Source organism: Rhododendron vialii, chromosome 11a (genome assembly GCF_030253575.1).
Source record: "Rhododendron vialii isolate Sample 1 chromosome 11a, ASM3025357v1".
Lineage (NCBI taxonomy): Eukaryota > Viridiplantae > Streptophyta > Magnoliopsida > Ericales > Ericaceae > Rhododendron > Rhododendron vialii.
The window spans coordinates 25102913-25125024 of NC_080567.1; the positions used below are offsets into that span (position 1 = coordinate 25102913).

The 22112-nt window shown below is 39.2% G+C and overlaps 2 protein-coding genes across 5 annotated transcripts; both read left to right on the forward strand.

Annotated features, from left to right (window-relative positions):
- The first annotated feature begins 578 nt into the window (after window positions 1–578).
- LOC131306498 (cellulose synthase A catalytic subunit 2 [UDP-forming]-like) lies at window positions 579–15035 on the forward strand. 2 transcript variants are annotated; one of them, XM_058332770.1, is made up of 14 exons: window positions 579–851; window positions 7059–7214; window positions 7722–7950; window positions 8047–8146; window positions 8244–8412; window positions 9411–9677; window positions 9768–10113; window positions 10560–10697; window positions 10791–10916; window positions 10992–11204; window positions 11468–11741; window positions 12254–12450; window positions 13191–13541; window positions 14053–15035. In XM_058332770.1, the coding sequence occupies exons 1-14, from the start codon at window positions 721–723 to the stop codon at window positions 14632–14634; spliced, it is 3279 nt and encodes a 1092-aa protein (XP_058188753.1). In that variant the 5' UTR covers window positions 579–720; the 3' UTR covers window positions 14635–15035. The 2 variants fall into 2 exon arrangements, with proteins under 2 accessions (XP_058188753.1, XP_058188752.1); XM_058332769.1 differs by having other exon boundaries at window positions 580–801; window positions 7020–7215; window positions 7724–7950.
- On the forward strand, window positions 9183–21594 carry LOC131306501 (large ribosomal subunit protein uL3). Of its 3 annotated transcripts, none has more exons than XM_058332776.1 (6): window positions 9183–9193; window positions 18096–18189; window positions 18695–18805; window positions 19273–19577; window positions 20016–20425; window positions 21093–21594. In XM_058332776.1, exons 2-6 carry the CDS (start codon window positions 18105–18107, stop codon window positions 21349–21351), a joined length of 1170 nt encoding a protein of 389 aa, XP_058188759.1. In that variant the 5' UTR covers window positions 9183–9193; window positions 18096–18104; the 3' UTR covers window positions 21352–21594. The 3 variants fall into 3 exon arrangements, with proteins under 3 accessions (XP_058188759.1, XP_058188757.1, XP_058188758.1); XM_058332774.1 differs by lacking the exon at window positions 9183–9193 and adding an exon at window positions 17675–17749 and having other exon boundaries at window positions 18088–18189; XM_058332775.1 differs by lacking the exon at window positions 9183–9193 and adding an exon at window positions 17717–17749 and having other exon boundaries at window positions 18071–18189.
- The last annotated feature ends 518 nt before the right edge of the window (window positions 21595–22112 follow it).

The window sequence follows — 22112 nt, forward strand, 5'->3', positions numbered from 1 at the left end:
CAGTGCATCAAGGCTTGGTAAATTAGCATTTTAGCCATTTAACCTAGCCAAAGTCAAGAGAATCAGGTGCACCAGCCTCAACAAACCAATATAGGTATGATACATTTGTGAATAGTGCCTCTCTAAATCTCCCTAGCCTCTATTCACTAGGGATCCTTTATCAATTATGTGAAAATTGGTTTGGTGGGGAAGAAAAGGAAATAAGTAAAAAGCCACAGAAAAAAGCAATATTTAAGGGTATTTTATTAGAGAATAGATAAAATAGAAAATATAATTGTAGACTTGTAAATACAACATTTGTAGTTTTGAAATACACGCGGATAGCTAAAGTGAAAAATACATATTAATATTTTTTGAGAAATAATTTTTACATCCCTCTTTTTAAAATTCACATTTTTTTTCGTTTTTATTCATATGAATTTACAATATTATTTTTGAAAATGTGAAAAAATGTATTGAATAAAAGGTAAGATAATAAATTCAAATAAAAAAAAAAAGAAAAAAGAGTGTGAACTATAAATTCAAGATGTACAGTATTTTTTTCCAAAAGAAAAATCCGCACTGTTGACTGGTAGTAGTACTTTTAGTAACTGGTGTACATGCTAATAGAAGGTGGACAAAAGCATTGGGCTTTCTATCAGTGAGGCGTTCCTTCTCTCTCTCTCTCTCTCTCTGATTTGAAGGAGATTGGGAGGAGTTAGCGTGTATGTGGGTGCTGTCATGGAAACCAAAGGGCGACTCATTGCGGGTTCACACAACAGGAATGAGTTTGTCCTAATCAATGCGGATGAGATTGGACGAGTAAGTGCCCTCCTCTCTTTCCCTCACAATCTCCTCTCTCTATGTTCTTTGTGCATTTCAGAACAAATTGATGATGAAAATGTTCTAAAAATTGCCTCTTTTTCTGATTTGATTTGGGGTTTGACACCATTTCTGCTTTTTCAGTTCATGTAATGGGTTTTTGTTTTTTCAAGTGCCCTTATAATCTCGTTTCTTGGTTTTTTTCAATTAGCCCTGGAACTTGTTTTTAACTCCATCCGTTGATTTTTTGAGCAATTGGAGAGGTGGATGTTCTAAAAATTGCCCCACCACCCCACCCCCCCCTTTAATTACTTTCTCCCTTCATAATAATAGGGTTTTGTTTTTTAAGTGCCGTCAAAATCTCATATTTTCTTGAATTTCTCAATTTGCCTTTGAACTTGTTTTCAGCTCCATTTCTTGATTTTTGGGAATAGAAGACGTTGACGGTCTAGGAAATTAGAAATTGTGTTCACTTTTTTTTTTTCCCCCTGCTTTTCTCCCTGTGATTTGTTTTGATTTTGTCACCATTTACTCCATAGCACATATACTAAGCCTGAAGTCAAAACCAAAACAAATAATGAGAAGTTAATCCATAGTTGCTACTGGTTAGTGGTCAGGATTAAGCCTGAAGTTAATCCATAATTTTTACTGGTCAGTTGATGAGAAGGGTGATAGAAATGGGAAAAATACTGGAACAAGAGTGAAGAGTAGTTCTATTGAAAGCAAGAACTAGTTGCATCCAGGGAGCCTTTCGTCCCAGAGTTTACACTGAATTCAACATAACCTTACACTCACCTCACCCTTTTCTTTGTACACAGAATTACGACAGAAATGGATTAACAGAAACGGAATGACTGCCTAACTAAGCTTACTGCCTAAACTGCCACCTATCACCAGCTCAACCAAAGCCACTTGCCTGCTAACCAACTGAATTAACAACCTTCCCCCATATTGAGCAACTGCTGGCGCGTGTCCCAACTCCAGCTGTAGCTCCTGCCAAGCCCTGGCCAAGAATGGAATTGCCATCTTTAGTACGTGGCGTACGTAACATTCCTTCCCCCTTGAAAAGAGCTTTGAGAACTAGGCATAAAGTGGGGGGAAATCTGGCTTGGAAGTCTTGATAGTATTCCCAGGTAGCATCCTCTGGAAATGAATTGGATCACTGAATAAGAACTTGGGTAGCTGGTTTCCCTTTGTGGTTGACCAACCTTCTATCTAGCAAAGCCACAGGTTGTGGTTCAGGAATGCCATCCCTGCCAATTGGAGGGAGGGTAGGCTGTGGCACCGTAAGAGTACCCAACTTCCTTGTAAGCTAGGACACATGAAACACAGGATGAAGTCTAGAACTAGGATATAGGTCCAAACGATAAGCCACATAACAAATCTTTCTTAGAACGTGAAATGGGCCATAAAATCTTGGAGAAAGCTTCATATTGGCTCTATACTGGACAGTGGACTGCTTGTTAGGTTGAAGCCTCAAGTATACCCAATCTCCAATCTGAAATTCCCTCTCTGACCTAACTTCATCTGCCATTTGTTTCATCCTGTTCTGAGCCGGAGAAAGGTGCTCTTTGAGAAGCCTGAGAGTAGCTTCTTTATCATATCCCCACTGATCCACAACAGCAATACTAGAGGACCCAGGGATGTTATGGATACGAGGAGGAGCTTGACCATAGACCATTTGATAAGGGGTCATTTTAGTGGCAGAATGGTTGGCGTATTGAACCACTACTCTGCGGCAACCAATGTACCTGGGCCTTGGGCCTTTCACCTGTCATGCACCTTAAGTATTCTTCCGGGCATCTGTTAACCACCTCAGTTTGGCCATCTGTTTGAGGATGGTGGGCTGTGCTAAGGTTCAAAGTGGTACCCTGTAAACGTAGTAAGTCCTGCCAGAATCCATTGGTGAATACCACATCTCTGTCAGGCACAAAGGAGACTGGCATCCCATGCAATTTAAAAACAGTGTCCATGTAACCTTGGCCACATCTACTGCAGTATAGGGATGTGACAAAGCCATAAAGTGGGCATACTTGGATAGTCTATCAACTACTACAAAAATGACTGACTTGCCTTGGGTAAAGGGTAAACCTTCTATGAAATCCATTGAGATATAGGACCGAATCCTCTCAGGAATAGGTAAAGGCTGCAATAACCCACCCTGGTGTGGCCACTGTTTCAATCTTGATTTCTGGCAAACATTACACTCAGCCACAAACTGGAACACTTCTTTCTTCATCCCTTTCCAAAAGAAAGACCTCTTGGCCCTTAGATAGGTTATCTCTGTGTCAGAGTGACCCATTGGGATGCATCTCATGCATGATAAGAGACCTGAGATTCCCTTCTAACTTACTACCAACCTGCCTTTGTCGGTAAGGATTCCATGAGACCAAGAATAACCTTCATGGGAAGTGGAATCAGAGAGCAAATCATCCATGAGCTGTGTGAGAACCAAATCAGTCTGCCAAGCCTGCTTAAGAGAAGTTAACCAATCCACCTGAACCACTGATAGGGCCGAAATATTGTGGGTCTGCTGCACTGTTGTCTGGATAAGGCATCTGCCACCTTGTTCTCTTGGCCAGATTTGGAGATAATCTCATAATCAAAACCCAACAGCTTGGTTAACAACTTCTATTAAGGTGGAAATCTTTTGATCCAATAAGTATTTAAGACTGAAATGATCTGTTTTGCTAATAAAATGTCGACCCAACAAGAAGTGGCTCCACTTATGAAGTGCATATTCAACAGCTAATAATTCCTCCTCATAGGTAGAAACTAGAAAGTCCAAAATGTTTAGGTGCCAAAGCTTTAATAATGTGAGCAATGGGATGACCCTCTTGCATCAAAACAGCACCTTTCCAACCACAGAAGCATCACACTCCAAAACAAATTCCTTGCTATACAAATTGGAGCTGTAGACATGGCAGTTTTCAATTGTTGGAAAGCTGTTTCAACTCCATCTGACCAAAGGAAGGCATGTTTTCTTAATATATTGGTCTGTGGATGACTAATTTTTCCGTATCCTTGGACAAATCTCCTATAGAAACCAGTGAAACCCAAAAATCCCTCAATGCTTCAATGGTGGCAGCCAGCAGGTCTAGGCCAATTCCTCAGGCTTCCAACTTGATTGGATCAGCTGAAACTCCTTGGTCGGTAATGATGTGACCTATGATAAAAAAAAGAAGAACAAAGAAATGATGTGACCTAAGTACTCTATAGAACTATGGCCAAAAGCACATTTAGACCTCTTAACAAACAATTGATTAGTCCTTAAGATGGCCAAAGTGGTTTGTAAGTGCTCCAAATGCTCATCCCTAGAGTTGCTATATATCATTATATCATCAAAAAAATACCAATACGAACTTCCTCAACGAAGGTTTAAAAATGTGATTCATCAAACTCTGAAAGGTGGAAGGAGCATTGGTGAGGCCAAAAGGCATCACAAGGAACTCATAATGACCCTCACGAGTCCTAAAGGCAGTCTTTTCAATGTCTTCAGGATAAGCCCTTATCCAATTTAGAAAACACCTTTGCACCATGCAGTTCATACAGTAGTTCATCAATAATAGGGATTGGGAACTTATTCTCAATAGTTTGCATGTTCATATTCTCCATAATCCACACACATCCTCCATGCGTTGTCCTTCTTTTTGACCAACAAAACAGGTGAAGAAAATGGGCTGATGCTAGACCTTATGACCCCAGATTCCAGCATTTCCTTGACTATCTTAAGTATCTTTTCTGTTTAATTTTTCTGAATATAAGGATACCTATACGGTTTGACATGCACAGGTTCACTACCCATTTAAGAGGTATTTTGTGGTCAAAAGGTCTTTGTGGTAATAAGATCTTTGGATCCTCAAAAACATAAGAGAAGCATGTAAAATAGAACTATAGAAGTAATGTCAGGATGTACCTCAGGGATATCCTCTTGTCTAACCACATGACTACATAACTGAGCTAGAAATCCTTGCTTAGCATGTTGTAGTAAAGTCTTCTTCATCTGCTTTGAACACACTTGTTCCATTCTGAGTTGAGTGTTGCCCTTGAGAGTTGCTGACTTATCTTGTAGATGAAATTGCATACTCAAATTCTTGAAATCCCAGATTATAGGGCCCAAAGTTGATAGCCATTGCATGTCCAACACCACATCATAGCCTCCAATGGGTAAAACCCCTACTTCCGCAACAAAAGCCTCACCATCTGTTACAGTTGCATAAAGGTCAGGAGTAGGTTCTATCAATTGGCCTGAAAGCTTAGCCACTCCTGGCTCCACAAAATTATGTGTACTACCTGAATCTATTAGGATTGTAATAGGTTTGCCCCAATTGGCCCGAAAGCTTAGCCACTCCTGGCTCCACAAAATTATGTGTACTCCCTGAATCTATTAGGATTGTAATAGGTTTGCCCCTTAGAGTTCCAGTTATCCTCATAGTTTTGAAAGAGTTGCAGCCAGACAAGACATGCATTGAAATTTGCATGTCATCCACTGCGAGTTTCTTCCAATCCTGGCTTTCCTGGATTGTTTCCTCATCTTCCTCATCATCACAAACTGTTTACGTTGGCATTTATGGCCCCTTACAAATCTTTCATCCCAATTATAACATAAGCCCTTTTCCCTCCTTACTTCCATTTCTTTAGGAGTTATTCTTTTAATGGGGATTTGAGTGGAGTTGTTGGAAATGAACTGGGAAATCTAGTTTCAACTGCGACCGGATTAGTAAATTTTCGTTCAGATCTTACCCTCACTGATGGCATAGGCTTAGGAATAGTCAAACTGGTTGTTGAAGGTGCCCCACCACTGAATGCAGGCTGGGGTGGAAATCTGGTTTGTCTGGCCAAGGCCTCTGCACTTTCCTCTTGTAGCCTTTCCAATCCAATTGCTTGTGAGATAACCCCAGATTTAATGTCTTCCCTCAAACCACTAACAAAACAACTCGCGAAGAAGTGCTCAGTCAAACCAGTTGTTTGATTGGGCAATTCTTCGAACCTTTCTTGATACATTTTAACTGCAGAGTGTTGCCTTAGTTTTGTCAATTCAATTGCATCCACAAAAACATTAGGTCCAAATCTCATCTGTAATCCATTAGTGATATCCTTTCACTGCGGAGATTTATGAGTCTTTTCGAACCACTGATGCCATTAAATGGCTTTCTTGTCCAAATGCATCACTAGTTTGATTTTCAGGCTTTCTTCGATTTGATTGAACTCAAAGAAACGTTCACAGATCTGGGATAATCTATCTTTGTATAATGAGTTTGAATGGAATTTGAAGAAAGAGAAGGAGATTTTTGTTGAGCATGGAAAGATTCTTCGCGGTCTTCTTCTGGAATCAAATTAGGAAACAATTTGATTGCATTTTAGACTTAGGGCTGCAATCATTTCCTTGAGTACAGTTATGGAGTTAGCTTGTTGATCTGCATTCTCTTTCAATTGACGGATGGCTTCCACTCTGCATTTTTGTTCTTGAGCCATAGTTTCAGCCATGGCGGAATCCAAGGATAGATAGCTGTGTTACCACTGATAATAAGGGTGATAGAAATGGGAAAAATACTGGAACAAGAGTGGAGAGTAGTTCTATTGAAAGCAAGAACTGGTTGCATCCAGGGAGCCTTTCGTCCCAGAGTTTACACTGAATTCAACATAACCTTACATTCACCTCACCCTTTTCTTTGTACACAGAGTTACGACAGAAAATGGATTAACAGAAACGGAATGACTGCCTAACTAAGCTTACCGCCTAAACTGCCACCTATCACCAGCTCAACCAAAGCCACTTGCCTGCTAACCAACTGAATTAACAACCTTCCCCCATATTGAGCAACTGCTGCTGCGTGTCCCAACTCCAGCGGTAGCTCCTTCCAAGTCCTGGCCAAGAATGGAATTGCCATCTACAGTAGGTGGCGTAACATCAGTATTAAGCCTGAAGTCAATTTCTGAAATTTAGCTCTCAAGTATAGATATCCTGTTTCTGTTTGTTGTTTCCCAGCATTTCCAACCATTCAATCTTTTTCTTCAGTTCTAAAACAAACACATTTCTACTCATTTTGCTTTCTTTCTAGTTCTTTGACTTGCTGTATAATTGCCTCGTAGTTTCTAGATTCAAGCAAATGCCTCTCTAATAGGTTTTAAGTTTATGGGTCCTCAGTTGGGTTATTGACATCAAGAATTCTGAGATCTGATACCAATTTACATTGTTAATTGTTGGTGTATAACAGGTGACATCCGTGAAGGAACTAAGTGGGCAGATTTGCCAGATTTGTGGAGATGAGATTGAAGTTACTGCAGATGGGGAACCATTTGTTGCCTGCAATGAATGTGCATTCCCCGTTTGCAGAGCTTGCTATGAGTATGAAAGAAGAGAGGGAAATCAAGCATGCCCTCAATGCAAAACCCGGTACAAGCGCCTCAAAGGTAATAATTTGATTGTCATTTCCAAACCAAACCAATCCGAGCCTTTATCCCAATCAATTACGGTCGGCTACATAATTTGTATTTCCTGTTGAACTCTGTTGAAGACATTATGTAATGTGATATCCAACAATCCTAGATCTTTTTGAATTAACTTCGTATCATGTACTGTAATCATTTTACTACTCCTAACTACCACATCGACATTAACTCTATACCTTAGATCTCCACCTTCTCTTTACTTCCCACCTCTTGGTTTGCACAAAAAATGGTGTTGTAACTTGTCTTTAGTTCAGTCATGGATTGAGGCCTATATATTGGATTATTGTAATGCTGAAAATATACATGGATAATTGGATATTCATATGCTGATGAATGATGATAAGATGATCCTGAAGGTCAGTCCTTGATAGTTCGTGAAGAACCATTTTCTTGAATTTTCTTCATATGTCTATAGTTTCATAACAATATGGCCATTACCTTTTAAGTTGACATTCTATTCATGTTTTAGGGAGTCCCCGAGTTGATGGTGATGAAGAAGAAGAAGAATTTGATGATTTGGATAATGAGTTCGAATACGGGAGCAACGATCATCAACACTTTGCAGAGGCGGCGCTCTCTTCTCGCCTTAGTACTGGCCGGGGTCACCAGCGCAATACTTCTGGGGTCACTGCTCCCTATGACATGGAGTCCTCTCCCCTAAATCCAGATATCCCACTCCTCACCTATGACCAAGAGGTGAATTGGTTTGATGTTGGTTTAAATATGTTGTTTTCCTGCTGCCTTATTTGTTTGTTGTGAACTTTAATTCTCAAATAAAATATATTCATGAAGGATGCCGGGATTTCCTCGGATAAGCATGCGCTCATCATTCCTCCATTTATGGGTCGCGGAAAGCGAGTCCATCCGATGCCGTTCCCTGATTCTATGCCTTGTAAGTTTTTTTTGCTCCGATTGTGGGTAGTTCTTGTGGATGAAAATGATCTTATGATTCGTATGGTTGAATGTATTTGTTGGTGTTGATTTTACAGTGCCACCCCGACCGATGGATCCTAAGAAAGACTTAGCAGTATATGGGTACGGTACAGTTGCGTGGAAAGACAGAATGGAGGAGTGGAAGAAAAGGCAGAAGGACAGACTTCAAGTGGTTAAGCATGATGGGGATGGTGGAGATGATTTTGATGATCCTGATTTACCCAAGTAGGTGCACTCAAAATTATTTTTTGGATGGTTTGTATTTGACTTGCAGTTATTCTATCTTGAAGTTGGTTGAAATTAAGTGTGATCTAAAGGTGCATTTGTTTTTTACAGTTAAGAGCATTAACATTTTCTGCTGATTTATTAAGTCCCTTCTGTTCTTTCTTTCTTTTTTTTCAATCGAATTTTGTTCTTTTCTTGAGTTATTGTCTGAATGTCTGTTGCTGAGTCTTGGAAATTACGAGGTCTTTTGATTACTAATAATTGTACCTTTATAATTTATATTTAGCTAGGTGTTAGATGGAAGCTGTCTTGGAGATCAATTGAACTCTGAAGTCTGAACCCTGATAGGTTAAACGGAATTGTTATGGCAAAAGTATAATTAATACAGCAATTTTGCCAAAAAAGAAAAAAAAAAACACTTGCTTGTTCAAGATTATTGTATTGGTTATTGGAGTAGGCATAGCCTCATAGGTTACATTAGAGTACCTTTTGATTAATCTTATTTTTCGGTTCTTGAAGACAAGTGATTTTCTAAAAGAACACCTTAATTTCCTGCTATTTAATTGATGAAATACCATCTTTAGACTAAAATAATAGTTATCTGTAAAATGACGAAATACAAAACTGAGTTGGCTCATCTCAGTGTCTTCTTCAACTTATAATGAATCTGTTGCTGTATAAACGTTAAACCCAGCTTATTTGATTTGATTTTAAGCAAGTATTTACAGGATATTGTACAGGGAAATGTGGATTAGTTCTACTTCTACATATCTCAGAGTGACTAGGGAAAAACACAAAACAAATATAGAGTTTAAAGATCTTGGAATATGAATTGAATATTCACTAGCTGGAATTTATCTTAACCTTATGTCAGAAACAACTAGAGAGTTTTCATTTAATTGAATGACCTGATGGATTTTTTCTAACATTTATGAACTGCCTTTATGTTCCGATTTCAGAAATTTGTTACTAATGTTTTCCTCGTCTTTTTTGTTTAGAATGGATGAAGGCAGGCAGCCACTTTCAAGGAAACTACCGATTTCTTCGAGCAGGATAAACCCATACAGAATGATCATTTTTCTCCGACTTGCGGTTCTTGGACTCTTTTTCCACTATAGGATTCGTCATCCAGTCCCTGATGCCTATGGATTGTGGCTAACCTCAATTATATGTGAGATATGGTTTGCTGTGTCATGGATATTCGATCAGTTCCCAAAGTTTTTCCCAGTTGAGCGGGAAACATACCTAGATAGATTGTCACTGAGGTATATGCTCTTTCTTTCTGTCTCTCTGTGTGCCCGCCTGCTTGTTTGTTTCTGTGTTCTGAGGTAGTGCTTGAAAAAACATTATCTCAGGTATGAGAAAGAGGGGAAGCCATCTGAGCTAGCTCCTATAGACATATTCGTGAGTACCGTGGATCCGATGAAAGAGCCACCACTTATCACTGCTAACACAGTTCTTTCAATCCTTGCTGTCGATTATCCAGTCGACAAGGTTGCTTGCTATGTCTCTGACGATGGTGCGGCCATGCTCACTTTTGAAGCCCTCTCTGAGACTTCTGAGTTTGCTAGGAAGTGGGTCCCGTTCTGTAAGAAGTTCAATATCGAGCCTCGTGCCCCGGAGTGGTATTTTGCTCAGAAGGTCGACTATCTAAGAGACAAAGTGCATCCTGCATTTGTGAGGGAACGTCGTGCAATGAAGGTTTGCAACTTGTCAATCATCCCACCCCAAATTGAATGAAACGTGTGAATGGATTTGTTGCGTGGAAATGGGAAATTTGCCTGGGACCAAAATACATATCTAAAGCCCATTTTTAATGATTTTGACTGATTGTGTTTCAGTCCATGTTTAAAGGCCCGGTACTGTATTTCACATCTTTGTGGGATTTTTCCACCGACTATGCACTCCCTTCATCTATTGTTGAATTCAAATGGCTAAAGCGCTGTTCCCAAGGATATATAAAATCAAATCTCAGTTATAATTGGCCTATCAAGCCGACCCAATTTGACATTTGTAGTTTAAGTAGTGGCCAGTGAAGTATTCAGGATTTGTCATTTTGTAAAATAAATCCTGATTAAAACTGGAGTTTGACTTTATTGTCAAATGTAATGAATGGTTTTTCCTTTGCTTTTACTTTGTGAGTGCAGAGGGAATATGAAGAGTTTAAAGTTCGGATAAATGGGTTGGTCGCCATGGCAGAGAAGGTTCCGGAGGATGGTTGGACAATGCAAGATGGGACTCCATGGCCTGGTAACAATGTCCGGGACCATCCAGGAATGATTCAAGTATGTATCTGGTTTTTTTGTTCTGTTTTTATCTTTTTGGGAATGATCCAGGTGAAAGTTTTCATTTTATATCATATTATGTCTTTTCAACAGGTGTTCTTGGGTCACAATGGTGTCCATGACGTTGAAGGAAATGAGTTGCCCCATCTCATTTATGTTTCTCGTGAGAAGAGGCCTGGATTTGATCACCACAAAAAAGCCGGTGCAATGAATGCTCTGGTAAATCTCCCTCTCTAACTTGGATTTGGCTCAGTTTTTTGTTTTGGTATAACTGTTTTTGTTTAAATTTTCTAGGTGCGAGTCTCAGCAGTCATCTCAAATGCTCCTTACCTACTTAATGTTGATTGTGATCACTACATAAATAACAGCAAGGCACTCCGTGAAGCTATGTGCTTCATGATGGACCCCATCTCTGGAAAGAAAATATGTTATGTGCAGTTTCCTCAAAGGTTTGATGGGATTGATCGTCACGACAGATACTCAAATCGGAATGTTGTTTTCTTTGATGTATGTAAAGCACCTTATTGGTATTGTTAACGCATATGCATGATTGCACTTACAAATTTTATGATTTACATTTGTCATCTGATGCGGTAACACTCCATAACCTTGGGATATTAAGGGTGTGTATGTGGGTTCCATTAAAAAGAAGGTGGTAAAGTGCATATACATAGTAAATATAAATGGTTAAACCATAGCAGTACTTTATAGTACTGTTATTACTCTATTTGGATATAGCTGAGCTTCTTTTTTTTTTTCCATTGAAACAGATCAATATGAAAGGACTGGACGGGATCCAAGGACCAATTTATGTTGGAACTGGTTGTGTCTTTAGGAGACAAGCACTCTACGGCTATGATGCTCCTGTCAAGAAGAAGGCTCCAGGGAAGACTTGCAATTGTATACCTAAATGGTGTTGCTGCTGTTGTGGATCTAGAAAGAAAAATAAGAAAGTGAAATCAAAGGATAAGAAGAAGAAGACAAAGAGCCGGGAGGCATCGACGCAAATACATGCTCTTGAAAATATTGAGGAAGGAATTGAAGGTAGGCAACAGGTTTTGGGGATGTTCCTGATGTATGTTCAAACTTTTTGATGCAGTTCCCTTTTATTGCAGAAATTCTTGTTTGATGTGAATCATTCTTTAGGCTGTGTTCAGCTGTTCTCATACTGTTATTTTGTAGAATTTTCTCAAGGGTATGGTAAATGATAGGGAAACCAAAGAAATATAAAGGTCACTTAAATTTATCCTCTATCTTTTCCTTTCCCTCCATAAATCCCTTAGAACACCTACAATATCATACATGTACTTGGTTGTCTAACTTGTCTGTAAGAAATCCTCTCCAGGACTTGATAGTTCTTTTCTTCCCCCCTAAAATGACTTAACTGTTCCTGCACTTGGACAATGATCCTGGGCATTTCTTGGTATATAATTATGGTACTTACCGCATTTCTTCCGAAAAGCCGTATTTTTAGCTTGGGTGTTGTTTTCCTGCTCTGTATAGATGTCTATATAAAACAGGTCCTTCGTTTGTTGCTGACAACTTCTTCATTGCAGGAATAGAAAATGAAAAATCTGCCCTCATGCCCCGGGTAAAATTTGAGAAAAAGTTTGGACAGTCGCCAGTTTTCGTTGCTTCGACACTTCTAGAGGAAGGGGGAGTTCCATGTGGAACAACTTCTGCGTCACTCTTGAAAGAAGCTATTCATGTTATTAGCTGTGGTTACGAGGATAAAACGGAGTGGGGAAAAGAGGTATATTACAGCTACAAAGTTCTGGAGCTTTTTGGTTTGGTATCTTTGGTTGCTGTTTAAGAATCTGTTTGCCAGTACCCTTTTAAGAAAATAATTCTTTTGGCTGACTGATTTCTCATTTCACTACTTGTTTTCAAGGAATTTTGTTGAGAAGAATCCTTTTGAGAATCAAATTCTCGAAAATCATTTCTAAGAAAAAATTACAATGGGAAAACAGTCAAAACACGAGTCATTTATGTTTCAAAATCAATTTCTTGAAATGGTTTAGGATTACTTATGTAGCATGGACACGGACGCGTTCCAAAAGAAATAGGGACACGGACACGGTGGGGGACACGGCAAAAATAAACCAATAACTATATATATAAATATATCATAAATGTATGCACCAACAGTTTATATATAGAGATGTAAACAATTTTTTTACAGTTAGAGATATATACAATTTTTTTATTAACAACATGTTAACCCCTGAAATAAGTAAAAAAAAAAATTTACACTTCTTCCCCTGAACGTGTCCTAGCTGTGTCCCCCTCCAAAAGTTAATTTAATTTAAGGGTGTCCCCATACGTGTCCCTCGTGTGTCCCCGTGTCCCATATGCGGACATGGCGACCTCTAGGAGTGTCGGTGGTGCTTCATAGAGGATTACTGTCCCTGAAAACAATGAACAATATGGGGTGTGCACCTTTCATTTAATTTGAGTTTGATGAATGTATCCTCAATTTTCATTATTAACCAGGTTGGGTGGATTTATGGATCGGTTACCGAGGATATTTTAACTGGATTCAAGATGCATTGCCACGGCTGGCGATCAGTGTATTGCATTCCAAAAAGGCCAGCATTTAAGGGATCAGCTCCCATCAACCTTTCAGATCGTCTGCACCAGGTACTTCGGTGGGCCCTGGGTTCCGTTGAGATTTTCTTTAGCAGGCACTGTCCAATCTGGTATGGTTATGGGTGTGGTCTGAAGCCGCTGGAGCGATTTTCATATATCAACTCCGTTGTTTATCCTTTGACATCCATTCCCTTGATTGCTTACTGTACCTTACCGGCTGTCTGTCTTCTTACTGGAAAGTTCATTGTTCCTGAGGTAACCCACTGTCTCCAACTTACTATATTGTTATTGGGAGAAAACAGAACCTACACATTTTTGAGGACCATAATTGGATAATGTTACTGCTAGTTGAAGCTGTAGTTCGGTAATTTTGCTGTGGTCTTCGACCCATCTGTTGTGGCCATAGCTTATAGCAATTTTAATTCTGGCGTAGCTTTTAAGTGCAAGTGAATTTGCAGAATGGCATTTAGCATTTAAGTGCCGAATCTTTTTTTCATGCCTACAACGTTGTAAATTCACTTGAATAAATACAAACAAAGAAGTGATGGGATGAGAAAAAGAGAGTGTGAAAATCAATTACCCTAGGAATTCCAACCTTGGAATGTGGACACTAGTAGTAGTAGTCTAGTAGAAATATGATAGTTTGATTTACCCCGTAGGCCATGTGTGATCACACACTCAATTTCTCTAGAAATTCAACGAGACCAGAACCTAAACCCCATCCAGAGCTGATTTGCCAAACAATCTCTTTGTTTCTTATCTACAGATTAGCAACTATGCCAGCATTGTGTTTATGGCCCTCTTCCTATCAATTGCTGCAACGAGTATTCTAGAGATGCAATGGGGAGGCGTTAGCATAGATGACTGGTGGAGGAACGAGCAGTTCTGGGTGATTGGTGGCGTTTCTTCCCACTTATTTGCCCTCTTCCAAGGCCTTCTCAAGGTCTTGGCAGGCGTCAACACAAACTTCACTGTTACATCCAAAGGTGGAGATGATGGTGATTTTGCAGAGCTCTATCTTTTCAAGTGGACGTCCTTGTTGATACCTCCAATGACTCTTTTGGTCATCAACATAATCGGGATAATTGTCGGGATTTCGGATGCCATCAACAACGGTTACGAGACGTGGGGACCGCTGTTTGGAAGGTTGTTCTTTGCTCTTTGGGTGATTGTACATCTCTACCCTTTCCTCAAAGGTGTGATGGGGAAACAGGCCGGAGTTCCTACAATCATCGTGGTGTGGTCGATTCTCTTGGCCTCTATTTTCTCGCTTTTATGGGTCCGGATCAACCCTTTTTTAGCAAAAGGTGGCATTGTATTGGAAGTTTGTGGGTTGAATTGCAACTAAAAGGATGCACAAATAGAAGCTTGTACACATCTGTGAGAATTACAGAGAAGGGCTGCATATCTGGTAAAAGATTTCCTATTCCCTCAGAGACGACACGATTGTTGATGAGAATCATCGGTATTATAGATGAGTTGGAGAGGAACTCTGTGGTGGGGTTGTGTGTAGATAAAACATGTCTGGGAAGGGACACATTCATTTCCATTAATTCTTTAGATACATTTGCTTCTTTTTGTTTTTTTGTGGATTTGGAAGGGATGGACTCCGATCATCTCTCTGTAATCCCAGAAGAACATAGAAGCTGTTTTTCTCCGTCAATTTTGTTCCCTCCTAAATAAGGGACTTGATGTAATGTGTTCGAAATTTTAAGTTCTCATTTTTGGAAATATCATTATCATTGATTATGTAGTGCTCACATTTCATGCATTCTCTATGTAATGTTAATAAGATGCCTCTTGTTATTACCAGGATACCTAAATTGTGTGACATGTTTTTAGCCTACACAATGAGTCAGTTCTACTTGTTCAGTGTTCCAAAACTTGTTCGAGCTCCGGTGTGTTTTGTAAATGAATAAGCCTGAGCCAAACTTTTAGGATCTTTCTGATAGGGAGCCGAGTTCCAGTAACCCAGATGCCGGAGTCGCAGAATCAGTCTGCAGCAGGATGTGTTGGGATAAATATAACATGGTTCTATTTACTTGGATGTTGTTTCATGATCTGCTCTTCAATGAACCTTTTCAGAGCTTTTTTGGTTTTTTGGCAAACGGGAGATGAGAGAACCATGGGACATTTCTCAGTTAGAAATGTTTTTTTCTTCTTATTTTTCTTTTTGTCTTCCGTAAAGGCCTTCAAATGTGTTTTCCACCTTTTCCACCACATCTCCGGTCTCATTTAAGAATGGTTTTTCCGTTTCTATTTTTCCTCTTTGAAGAACGACATAGGAGTCACCTGTGCCCCCTTTTTTTTTTTTGATTGGCAATAAATTTATTAAAGAAAACTTGTCAAACGATACATCAAGTTGGAGGAGAGAGGAAGGAAATTGAACCAAAAATTGATGAAATAAAAACCCGAAGGAACAAAGCCCAAAACACCAAGGGGCCAAGAACTCGCAATCCTCTAGTAGTCTCAGATGTGTTTTTGAAAGCAAAGTGTCATTGAAAAATAAGTTTTTCTCACTTGGTGGCATAGGATTGATTTAATTCCATCAGAGCATCTTTAGACTCAAAATTTCCATCAAAAATATGCTTTGCTACTTCACACTTTGCTATTCTTTCGGATAAAGGCAGACTGCTGAGCCCACTCTGGCTCAGCCGCTCCACCCAGGGTGCGAGCCACATTCTTAGCCCAATACACTTACACCACCAGGGGGAAGAGAGAGGGAAGAAGCTGCAGCATTTTTTTGCAGTGCATGTGAACTCTTGAATTATTACGTACTACTGTACTTTGCTGCGCTTTTCATGCTTTGGTATTGTAATTGTGTGCTTTCAATAGATTCTTCTAATACATACTAGTAATTACCTATTGTAGTAGGATTTGGTATTCGAGGGATTCTACTCATATGTCAAATCTGAAGAGAGAGGAAAAAAAGTTAGTGTTTCAAGGGTCTATTGAATCACACTTCAAAACATGACTACAAATTTTTTGAATTTCTTGATATTTGAGGATTCTGATAGAGATATGCTCTACCAATGCAGGATTGACAGGAAGCATGACGACCTGAAGACATTAGCCGGTAGCGATTAGTCCAAAAAGCACTTGCAAAACTGAAAATTTAGAGAGAGAGAGAGAGAGAGAGAGAGAGAGAGAGAGAGAGAGAGTCAGAAATCTCGTGTGGAAAGAACCGCTCATCGCACCCAATGAAAGATGCTGCGTTCTCGATTACGATTTTCATCATTCTTCTCTCAATCAACAGTCAAATCATCTCCACTACAGTTTCCTATGGGACTATTTGTATAAGCAAAGCTCTTTTCAAACTTCTAAGTAAATTTGAAAAAAAAAAAACCAAAAAAAAAACCATGGAAGAAACTCAATGAAGCTGGCGCTGCTGCTGTGAGGAGCTGAGTGTTGGCGGGGGTGGTTTATAATATAGATTGGCCGTGAGAAAGCGGTGATTTGTGATGGTGCCCTAATATAACTCTGCAAGCCCAAATCTCTTGTCAAGCCCAGCCCGGCCCACTTTTACCAACAAATATATTGTTAAATGCGTGGGGTTTAGCTCTCCACCGGCCCACTTCTACCAACAAATTTTTTATTTTATGAAAGATTTTTGAAGCGACCCATCGTGTTGTTTGGAGATTTGGTTTCCAAATTTATTTTCGGGTCTCCAAAAAATGGAGACTATGCCTTCATTTTGGAGATTAAATCTCTAAAAATGACGCTCGGTCGCTTTAAGATTCTCCAAAAAAGTACAAAAAAAATTGAAGAAAAACAAAATTAAATTATAAAATCTCCACTCAATATATGTCACATCCATTTTCTATTTTGGAGAAATACAGATGGATTGGAGATGCTCTTAGAATTACACTAATTTTTATTATGATTGTGGAGAAATTCAAGCGAGAGAAAATCAATTTAGTTTCGAATAGAATTCCCCATCTAGAGTTTATTCTCTTGGACAAAGAGTAAAAATTCACACTTCTTATACAAAATGATAATGGATCCGTTTGCTACCACTTTAATATAATCTAACTCATATCGCTATGTACTTCTGTGGTACTCCTTATTACCGTCAATCTAGACATTAGTTTTTATTAAGCTATTTTACAACATCCTTAGCCAAACAGCTTCAATTATTATTACTCAAACTTACAAAATTTGTACTAAACATGTCTATAATTTTTAAATTTTTTTGAATTATTTAATTAAAAAAATCCTAATTTAGAAAATTTAACTTACAACTAGTGACACGGAGCCATTTCTGGTCCTCTGGACATAGGATACAGAGAAAATTCGGCTAGGGTGAATAGGTGAAGTCGAAACTAATTACGTGCCGATTCTGTAATTTCCAAAATATATCAGGTTAATTCTGTATTTTGCACATTCGGCTAGGGTATAAAATACCAACTAGGGTTTTTGCACGATACCGGAATAGGCAGTCAGTCGCCGCAAGAGGAGCTCAGGTTCTCTCTCTCTCTCTCTCTCTCTCTCTCTCTCTCTCTCTCTCTCCATTTCTATTAGATCGTTTCATTGACGATAGTGTTTGTTGCCATGTCGTTATGATCCATACTTCTCAAACTTTATCACGGTTTGTTCTCCAGTTCTTTCCGATAACCTGCTAACAAATGCTTCTGAACATGCATTTGCATGGAGTTAAATGTCCAGATTTTTACTTGATTGGAATCAGATTTGACTGTTCATTTCTGTCGAATTGGGGCTTTCGTACTTAAGTTGTGGAGTGTTTTAGGTAGGATTGTTTCCCTGCTGATTTGTTCAATGATCAGTTCTTTTCCATTTACAGAGTGAAGGAGGAGAAGGATGTCTCACAGGAAGTTCGAGCACCCCAGGCATGGATCCCTTGGATTTCTCCCGAGGAAGCGTGCTGCTCGCCACAGGGGAAAAGGTACGGTTGGTTTTTTCTACAACCATGTTTGTGCTTTGAAGGCAACAAGTGTACGTTTTGTTTCATTCATGCAAGTTTCCCATTTAGATCATCTTTCAAGGTTTGAGTGACTCATTTTATGGATGGGTTGTGCAATTTTCAACTGCAGAGTGGGGCAAGATGTTGTATGCTGCAAGTTATAGAAATGCTGCAAAATTGATATTAGTTTTGGCTTTGCACAAGTTTTTGTTAATATATACCTTTTAGGTACAACTTGACAACTTATCAAGGTCAATTTTTATTGTCGAGTTGCTCATTTCTCCATAATGCAACTGTTCATGATTTCGATTGGCAAGGTTATTTGATTTCATCAGTGTTCTTGTGAGTTTGTTGAAATTTGGATAGCTTGTCCTTGGCCTTATATGTTGTAGTTAGTTTTTGTGGGAACATTCCTCTGTTTTTTAATCAATAAAGGCGCGAAATATCGTTAGCCTAATATGTTTGCTGTTGTCCTGGTTTTGCGCAGTGAAGGCTTTCCCAAAGGATGACCCAACCAAGCCTTGCAAGCTTACTGCTTTTCTTGGTTACAAGGCTGGGATGACCCATATTGTTAGGGAGGTTGAAAAACCTGGTTCAAGTAAGCAACTTCCTGCATAGCCTTTACTTAGCATATTAATTTGAACACTGTTTTTTCATATGGTTTATAATTGAATGAAAACCCACAGCAAACAATGCTCTATTAAGAAATAGAACTAGATAGCCACATGAAATTGCTCCTGGGTTTTGCCCTTTGGGTTAGACGACTATGATTTAATGCTCTACTGTTTTTGTTCACATAGTAGTTTGTTGTGCTTGATTTTATCCCCTGTGAAAATTGATGACCTTTTAATTGTTGCACTTGGAACATTTGGCTTTCGTGTAATTTTTCGGGTATTGGTCATTGCTTTTGATTTAGATTGTTTTGCGTCAATTAATTCAAGTCAAGTAGAAATGGCTTTTTACTCGGTTGGTTACCTATCCGGCCAAAGTATAGCTATTTTGTTTTTCTAGGCTTTTCTCTTCTTATTATAGTTATTGCAACCCTAATTGTGTTTGTTTTCCTAGAGCTTCACAAGAAGGAAACATGTGAGGCTGTGACCATTATTGAGACTCCTCCGATGGTCATTGTTGGGGTGGTTGGTTATGTGAAGACACCTCGCGGTCTCCGTTCTCTGAACACTGTATGGGCTCAGCATCTGAGCGAGGAGGTGAAAAGGAGATTCTACAAGAACTGGTGCAAGTCCAAGAAGAAGGCTTTTACAAAATATTCCAAGAAGTACGAGACTGATGAAGGGAAGAAAGATATCCAATCACAGCTTGAGAAAATGAAAAAATATGCATCTGTTATACGGGTTTTGGCTCACACCCAGGTACTTAATGTGTGACATTCAAAGTTGTGCCAACACCGTCCTGGCTTGCTACTGCAAACTTGTTTTTATCTTCTTGCTTTCTCACTTTCAGTCTAATCTAACTGTTGTCACTCAAGTGCTCATAATTTTGGGCTACTACTTGAGCTCTTGATGCCTGTGCCCGATATGATATTATTCCCTATTAAGAGTTGACTGCAACCAACTTATTCCAAAAAAAGGATAAATTGAATTGAATTCAGTCATGCAATGTTAGGAAATAGGTATTAGGAGCTTCATGCCTATTTGTCTTCAAATTTCAAACGTTCTTGTTTTGTGTTGATTAAAATTCTGATGTCTTGCTTTGACATCTGCCTGAAATTGCTTCAGTTGCTCCTTTTTGCTGTAGCATTACCTGAGACACTTAGATTGCAATATGCTCATTGTGATTGTGGTTTTCAGATAAGGAAAATGAAGGGACTGAAGCAGAAAAAGGCACACCTGATGGAGATTCAGGTCAACGGTGGGACTGTTGCTCAGAAAGTGGATTACGCTTATAACTTCTTTGAGAAGCAAGTTCCCGTGGATGCTGTTTTCCAGAAGGATGAGATGATTGACATCATAGGTGTGACAAAGGGTAAAGGTTATGAAGGTGTTGTCACTCGTTGGGGTGTCACCCGCCTTCCACGTAAGACTCACAGGGGTCTGCGCAAAGTGGCTTGTATTGGAGCATGGCATCCTGCCAGAGTGTCATTCACTGTTGCCAGAGCTGGTCAGAACGGATATCATCACAGAACTGAAATGAACAAGAAGATCTACAAGCTTGGAAAGTCTGGACAGGAGTCCCACTCTGCCATCACTGAGTTTGACAGGTCAGTTGTTCTGGTAGGGAATCGGTTAGAGTTTTGTGACTTGTTCTTAAGAAAAATTTTCAGAAACTTGATTGGTTGATGGTTTTGAAGCTTTTCTTCATTTTTGGCACCATTTCACACTTAATGAATCATGAAAGTGATGACTACTTCGATTTCGAATGCAATTCTGAAAGTATTAGGCAAAAATTTATTTTGGAGGTTGCACTTTTTAGAATTTGGTTTCTACATTCCTTTTTCAAACTACACGGAAAACATGCCCGGTTGATGATTTCAATATTTTTAAAAAGTACCCATTTTTTGAGTAGACTCCAGAAAGATTCTTCGGCTAAAAATGAATAACAGATAAGAATGATGCCTTCTTTCATTTCAAAATTCTTTTTCCCGAATGTTCTATGCAACTATGAATCTGGAAACTGCAACCAAACATTAGAGAACTTTTGTCAAGTTATCTGTTTTTGTGGGTGCATGATAGTAGCTGTTCATCGACTTCATACATTCAAGTGTACTTGCTTGATTTCATGTCAAGGTGATAAGATTTGGTAGATGCAAACGGATGTCATTCATTTGTTTGTGCTTGCTATCCAGTTTTAATTTGGAATTTGGTTGCAGTTCTGTTTTATTCTTGGCCGATGTAGTAACTTTTTTCTCCAATTTGAATTTGAATCAGAACTGAGAAAGATATAACTCCTATGGGTGGCTTTCCTCACTATGGTGTGGTAAAGGATGACTATTTGATGATCAAAGGATGCTGCGTCGGCCCGAAAAAGAGGGTTGTCACGCTTCGTGGAACTCTGGTTGGACAGACCTCTCGAGTGGCCCTCGAGGATATTAAGATTAAGTTCATCGACACATCCTCAAAGTTCGGACATGGACGTTTCCAGAATGAAGAAGAGAAACAGAAGTTCTATGGACGCATGAAGGCGTAAACAACACAAATCTTCTGCGGGACTACTGCAAGTTACCCTTTTTATGTTTGTTTTATTTATCGGAAGTGCTGAGGACTTAAACAGCTTAAACCGGAAGTTTTGTTTTGTCAAGAGATCTTTGGGCACATTATTTGGTTTTGTTTTAATTTTAATTTTGGATTTTGTTAGTCCAGTTCTGTGTTTTCAGGTTTTTGGTGTGATTTGCCAGTATGTTATTCATGCTACTCGTAGTTTGTCTCCAAATATTTTGGCATCTTGTTCGTATTCCATGTGAAGTTCTTAAGACTCATTTTATGTAGATCTCTAGAGAGATGCATAAATACATTTGCTTGTTGGAATGGGTTTTTTTTTTTTTTTTTTTTTGACGATCGTTGGAATGGTTTGAAAGACCATAGGCCGCGTTTACAATGTCAGTGCCATCAAATTACGAGGGAGTCTACGAGCCAAAAAACATACGGGAGAGGAGGAATTGAGGTTAAGAGCGAATGGAAATTGAGAACATTATAGAGTCCAAGGTGACTCAAGAAGTGAAGCTGTTGATGTCATGTTCTCCAACTTCTAATGTAATCACGTGAAACCGAGTGGATCTCAATTGTAAAAACATTTGCCAAATGGATCTCATTTACTTCCATTGTATGAGCAAGCGCCAAAATAACAAATGGCCATGCGCAGGAGAAGAAAATATTTGAACAAAGAGAGGGTGGAATGGGAGGGTGGGGGGAAAGTATGCTCATGCTCCGTATCCCGATTAAGCTGTAAAC

Bases quoted from the DNA above. Each gene is read 5' to 3' on its own strand.
- LOC131306498 (XM_058332770.1), top strand. From the start codon at position 721: ATGGAAACCAAAGGGCGACTCATTGCGGGTTCACACAACAGGAATGAG. The intron at 7,215-7,721 runs GGTAATAATTTG...TATTCATGTTTT, and splicing joins CCCGGTACAAGCGCCTCAAA to AGGGAGTCCCCGAGTTGATG. The intron at 10,114-10,559 runs GTTTGCAACTTG...TTGTGAGTGCAG, and splicing joins GGGAACGTCGTGCAATGAAG to AGGGAATATGAAGAGTTTAA.
- LOC131306501 (XM_058332776.1), top strand. From the start codon at position 18,105: ATGTCTCACAGGAAGTTCGAGCACCCCAGGCATGGATCCCTTGGATTT. The intron at 18,806-19,272 runs GTAAGCAACTTC...TTGTTTTCCTAG, and splicing joins GGTTGAAAAACCTGGTTCAA to AGCTTCACAAGAAGGAAACA. The intron at 20,426-21,092 runs GTCAGTTGTTCT...AATTTGAATCAG, and splicing joins GCCATCACTGAGTTTGACAG to AACTGAGAAAGATATAACTC.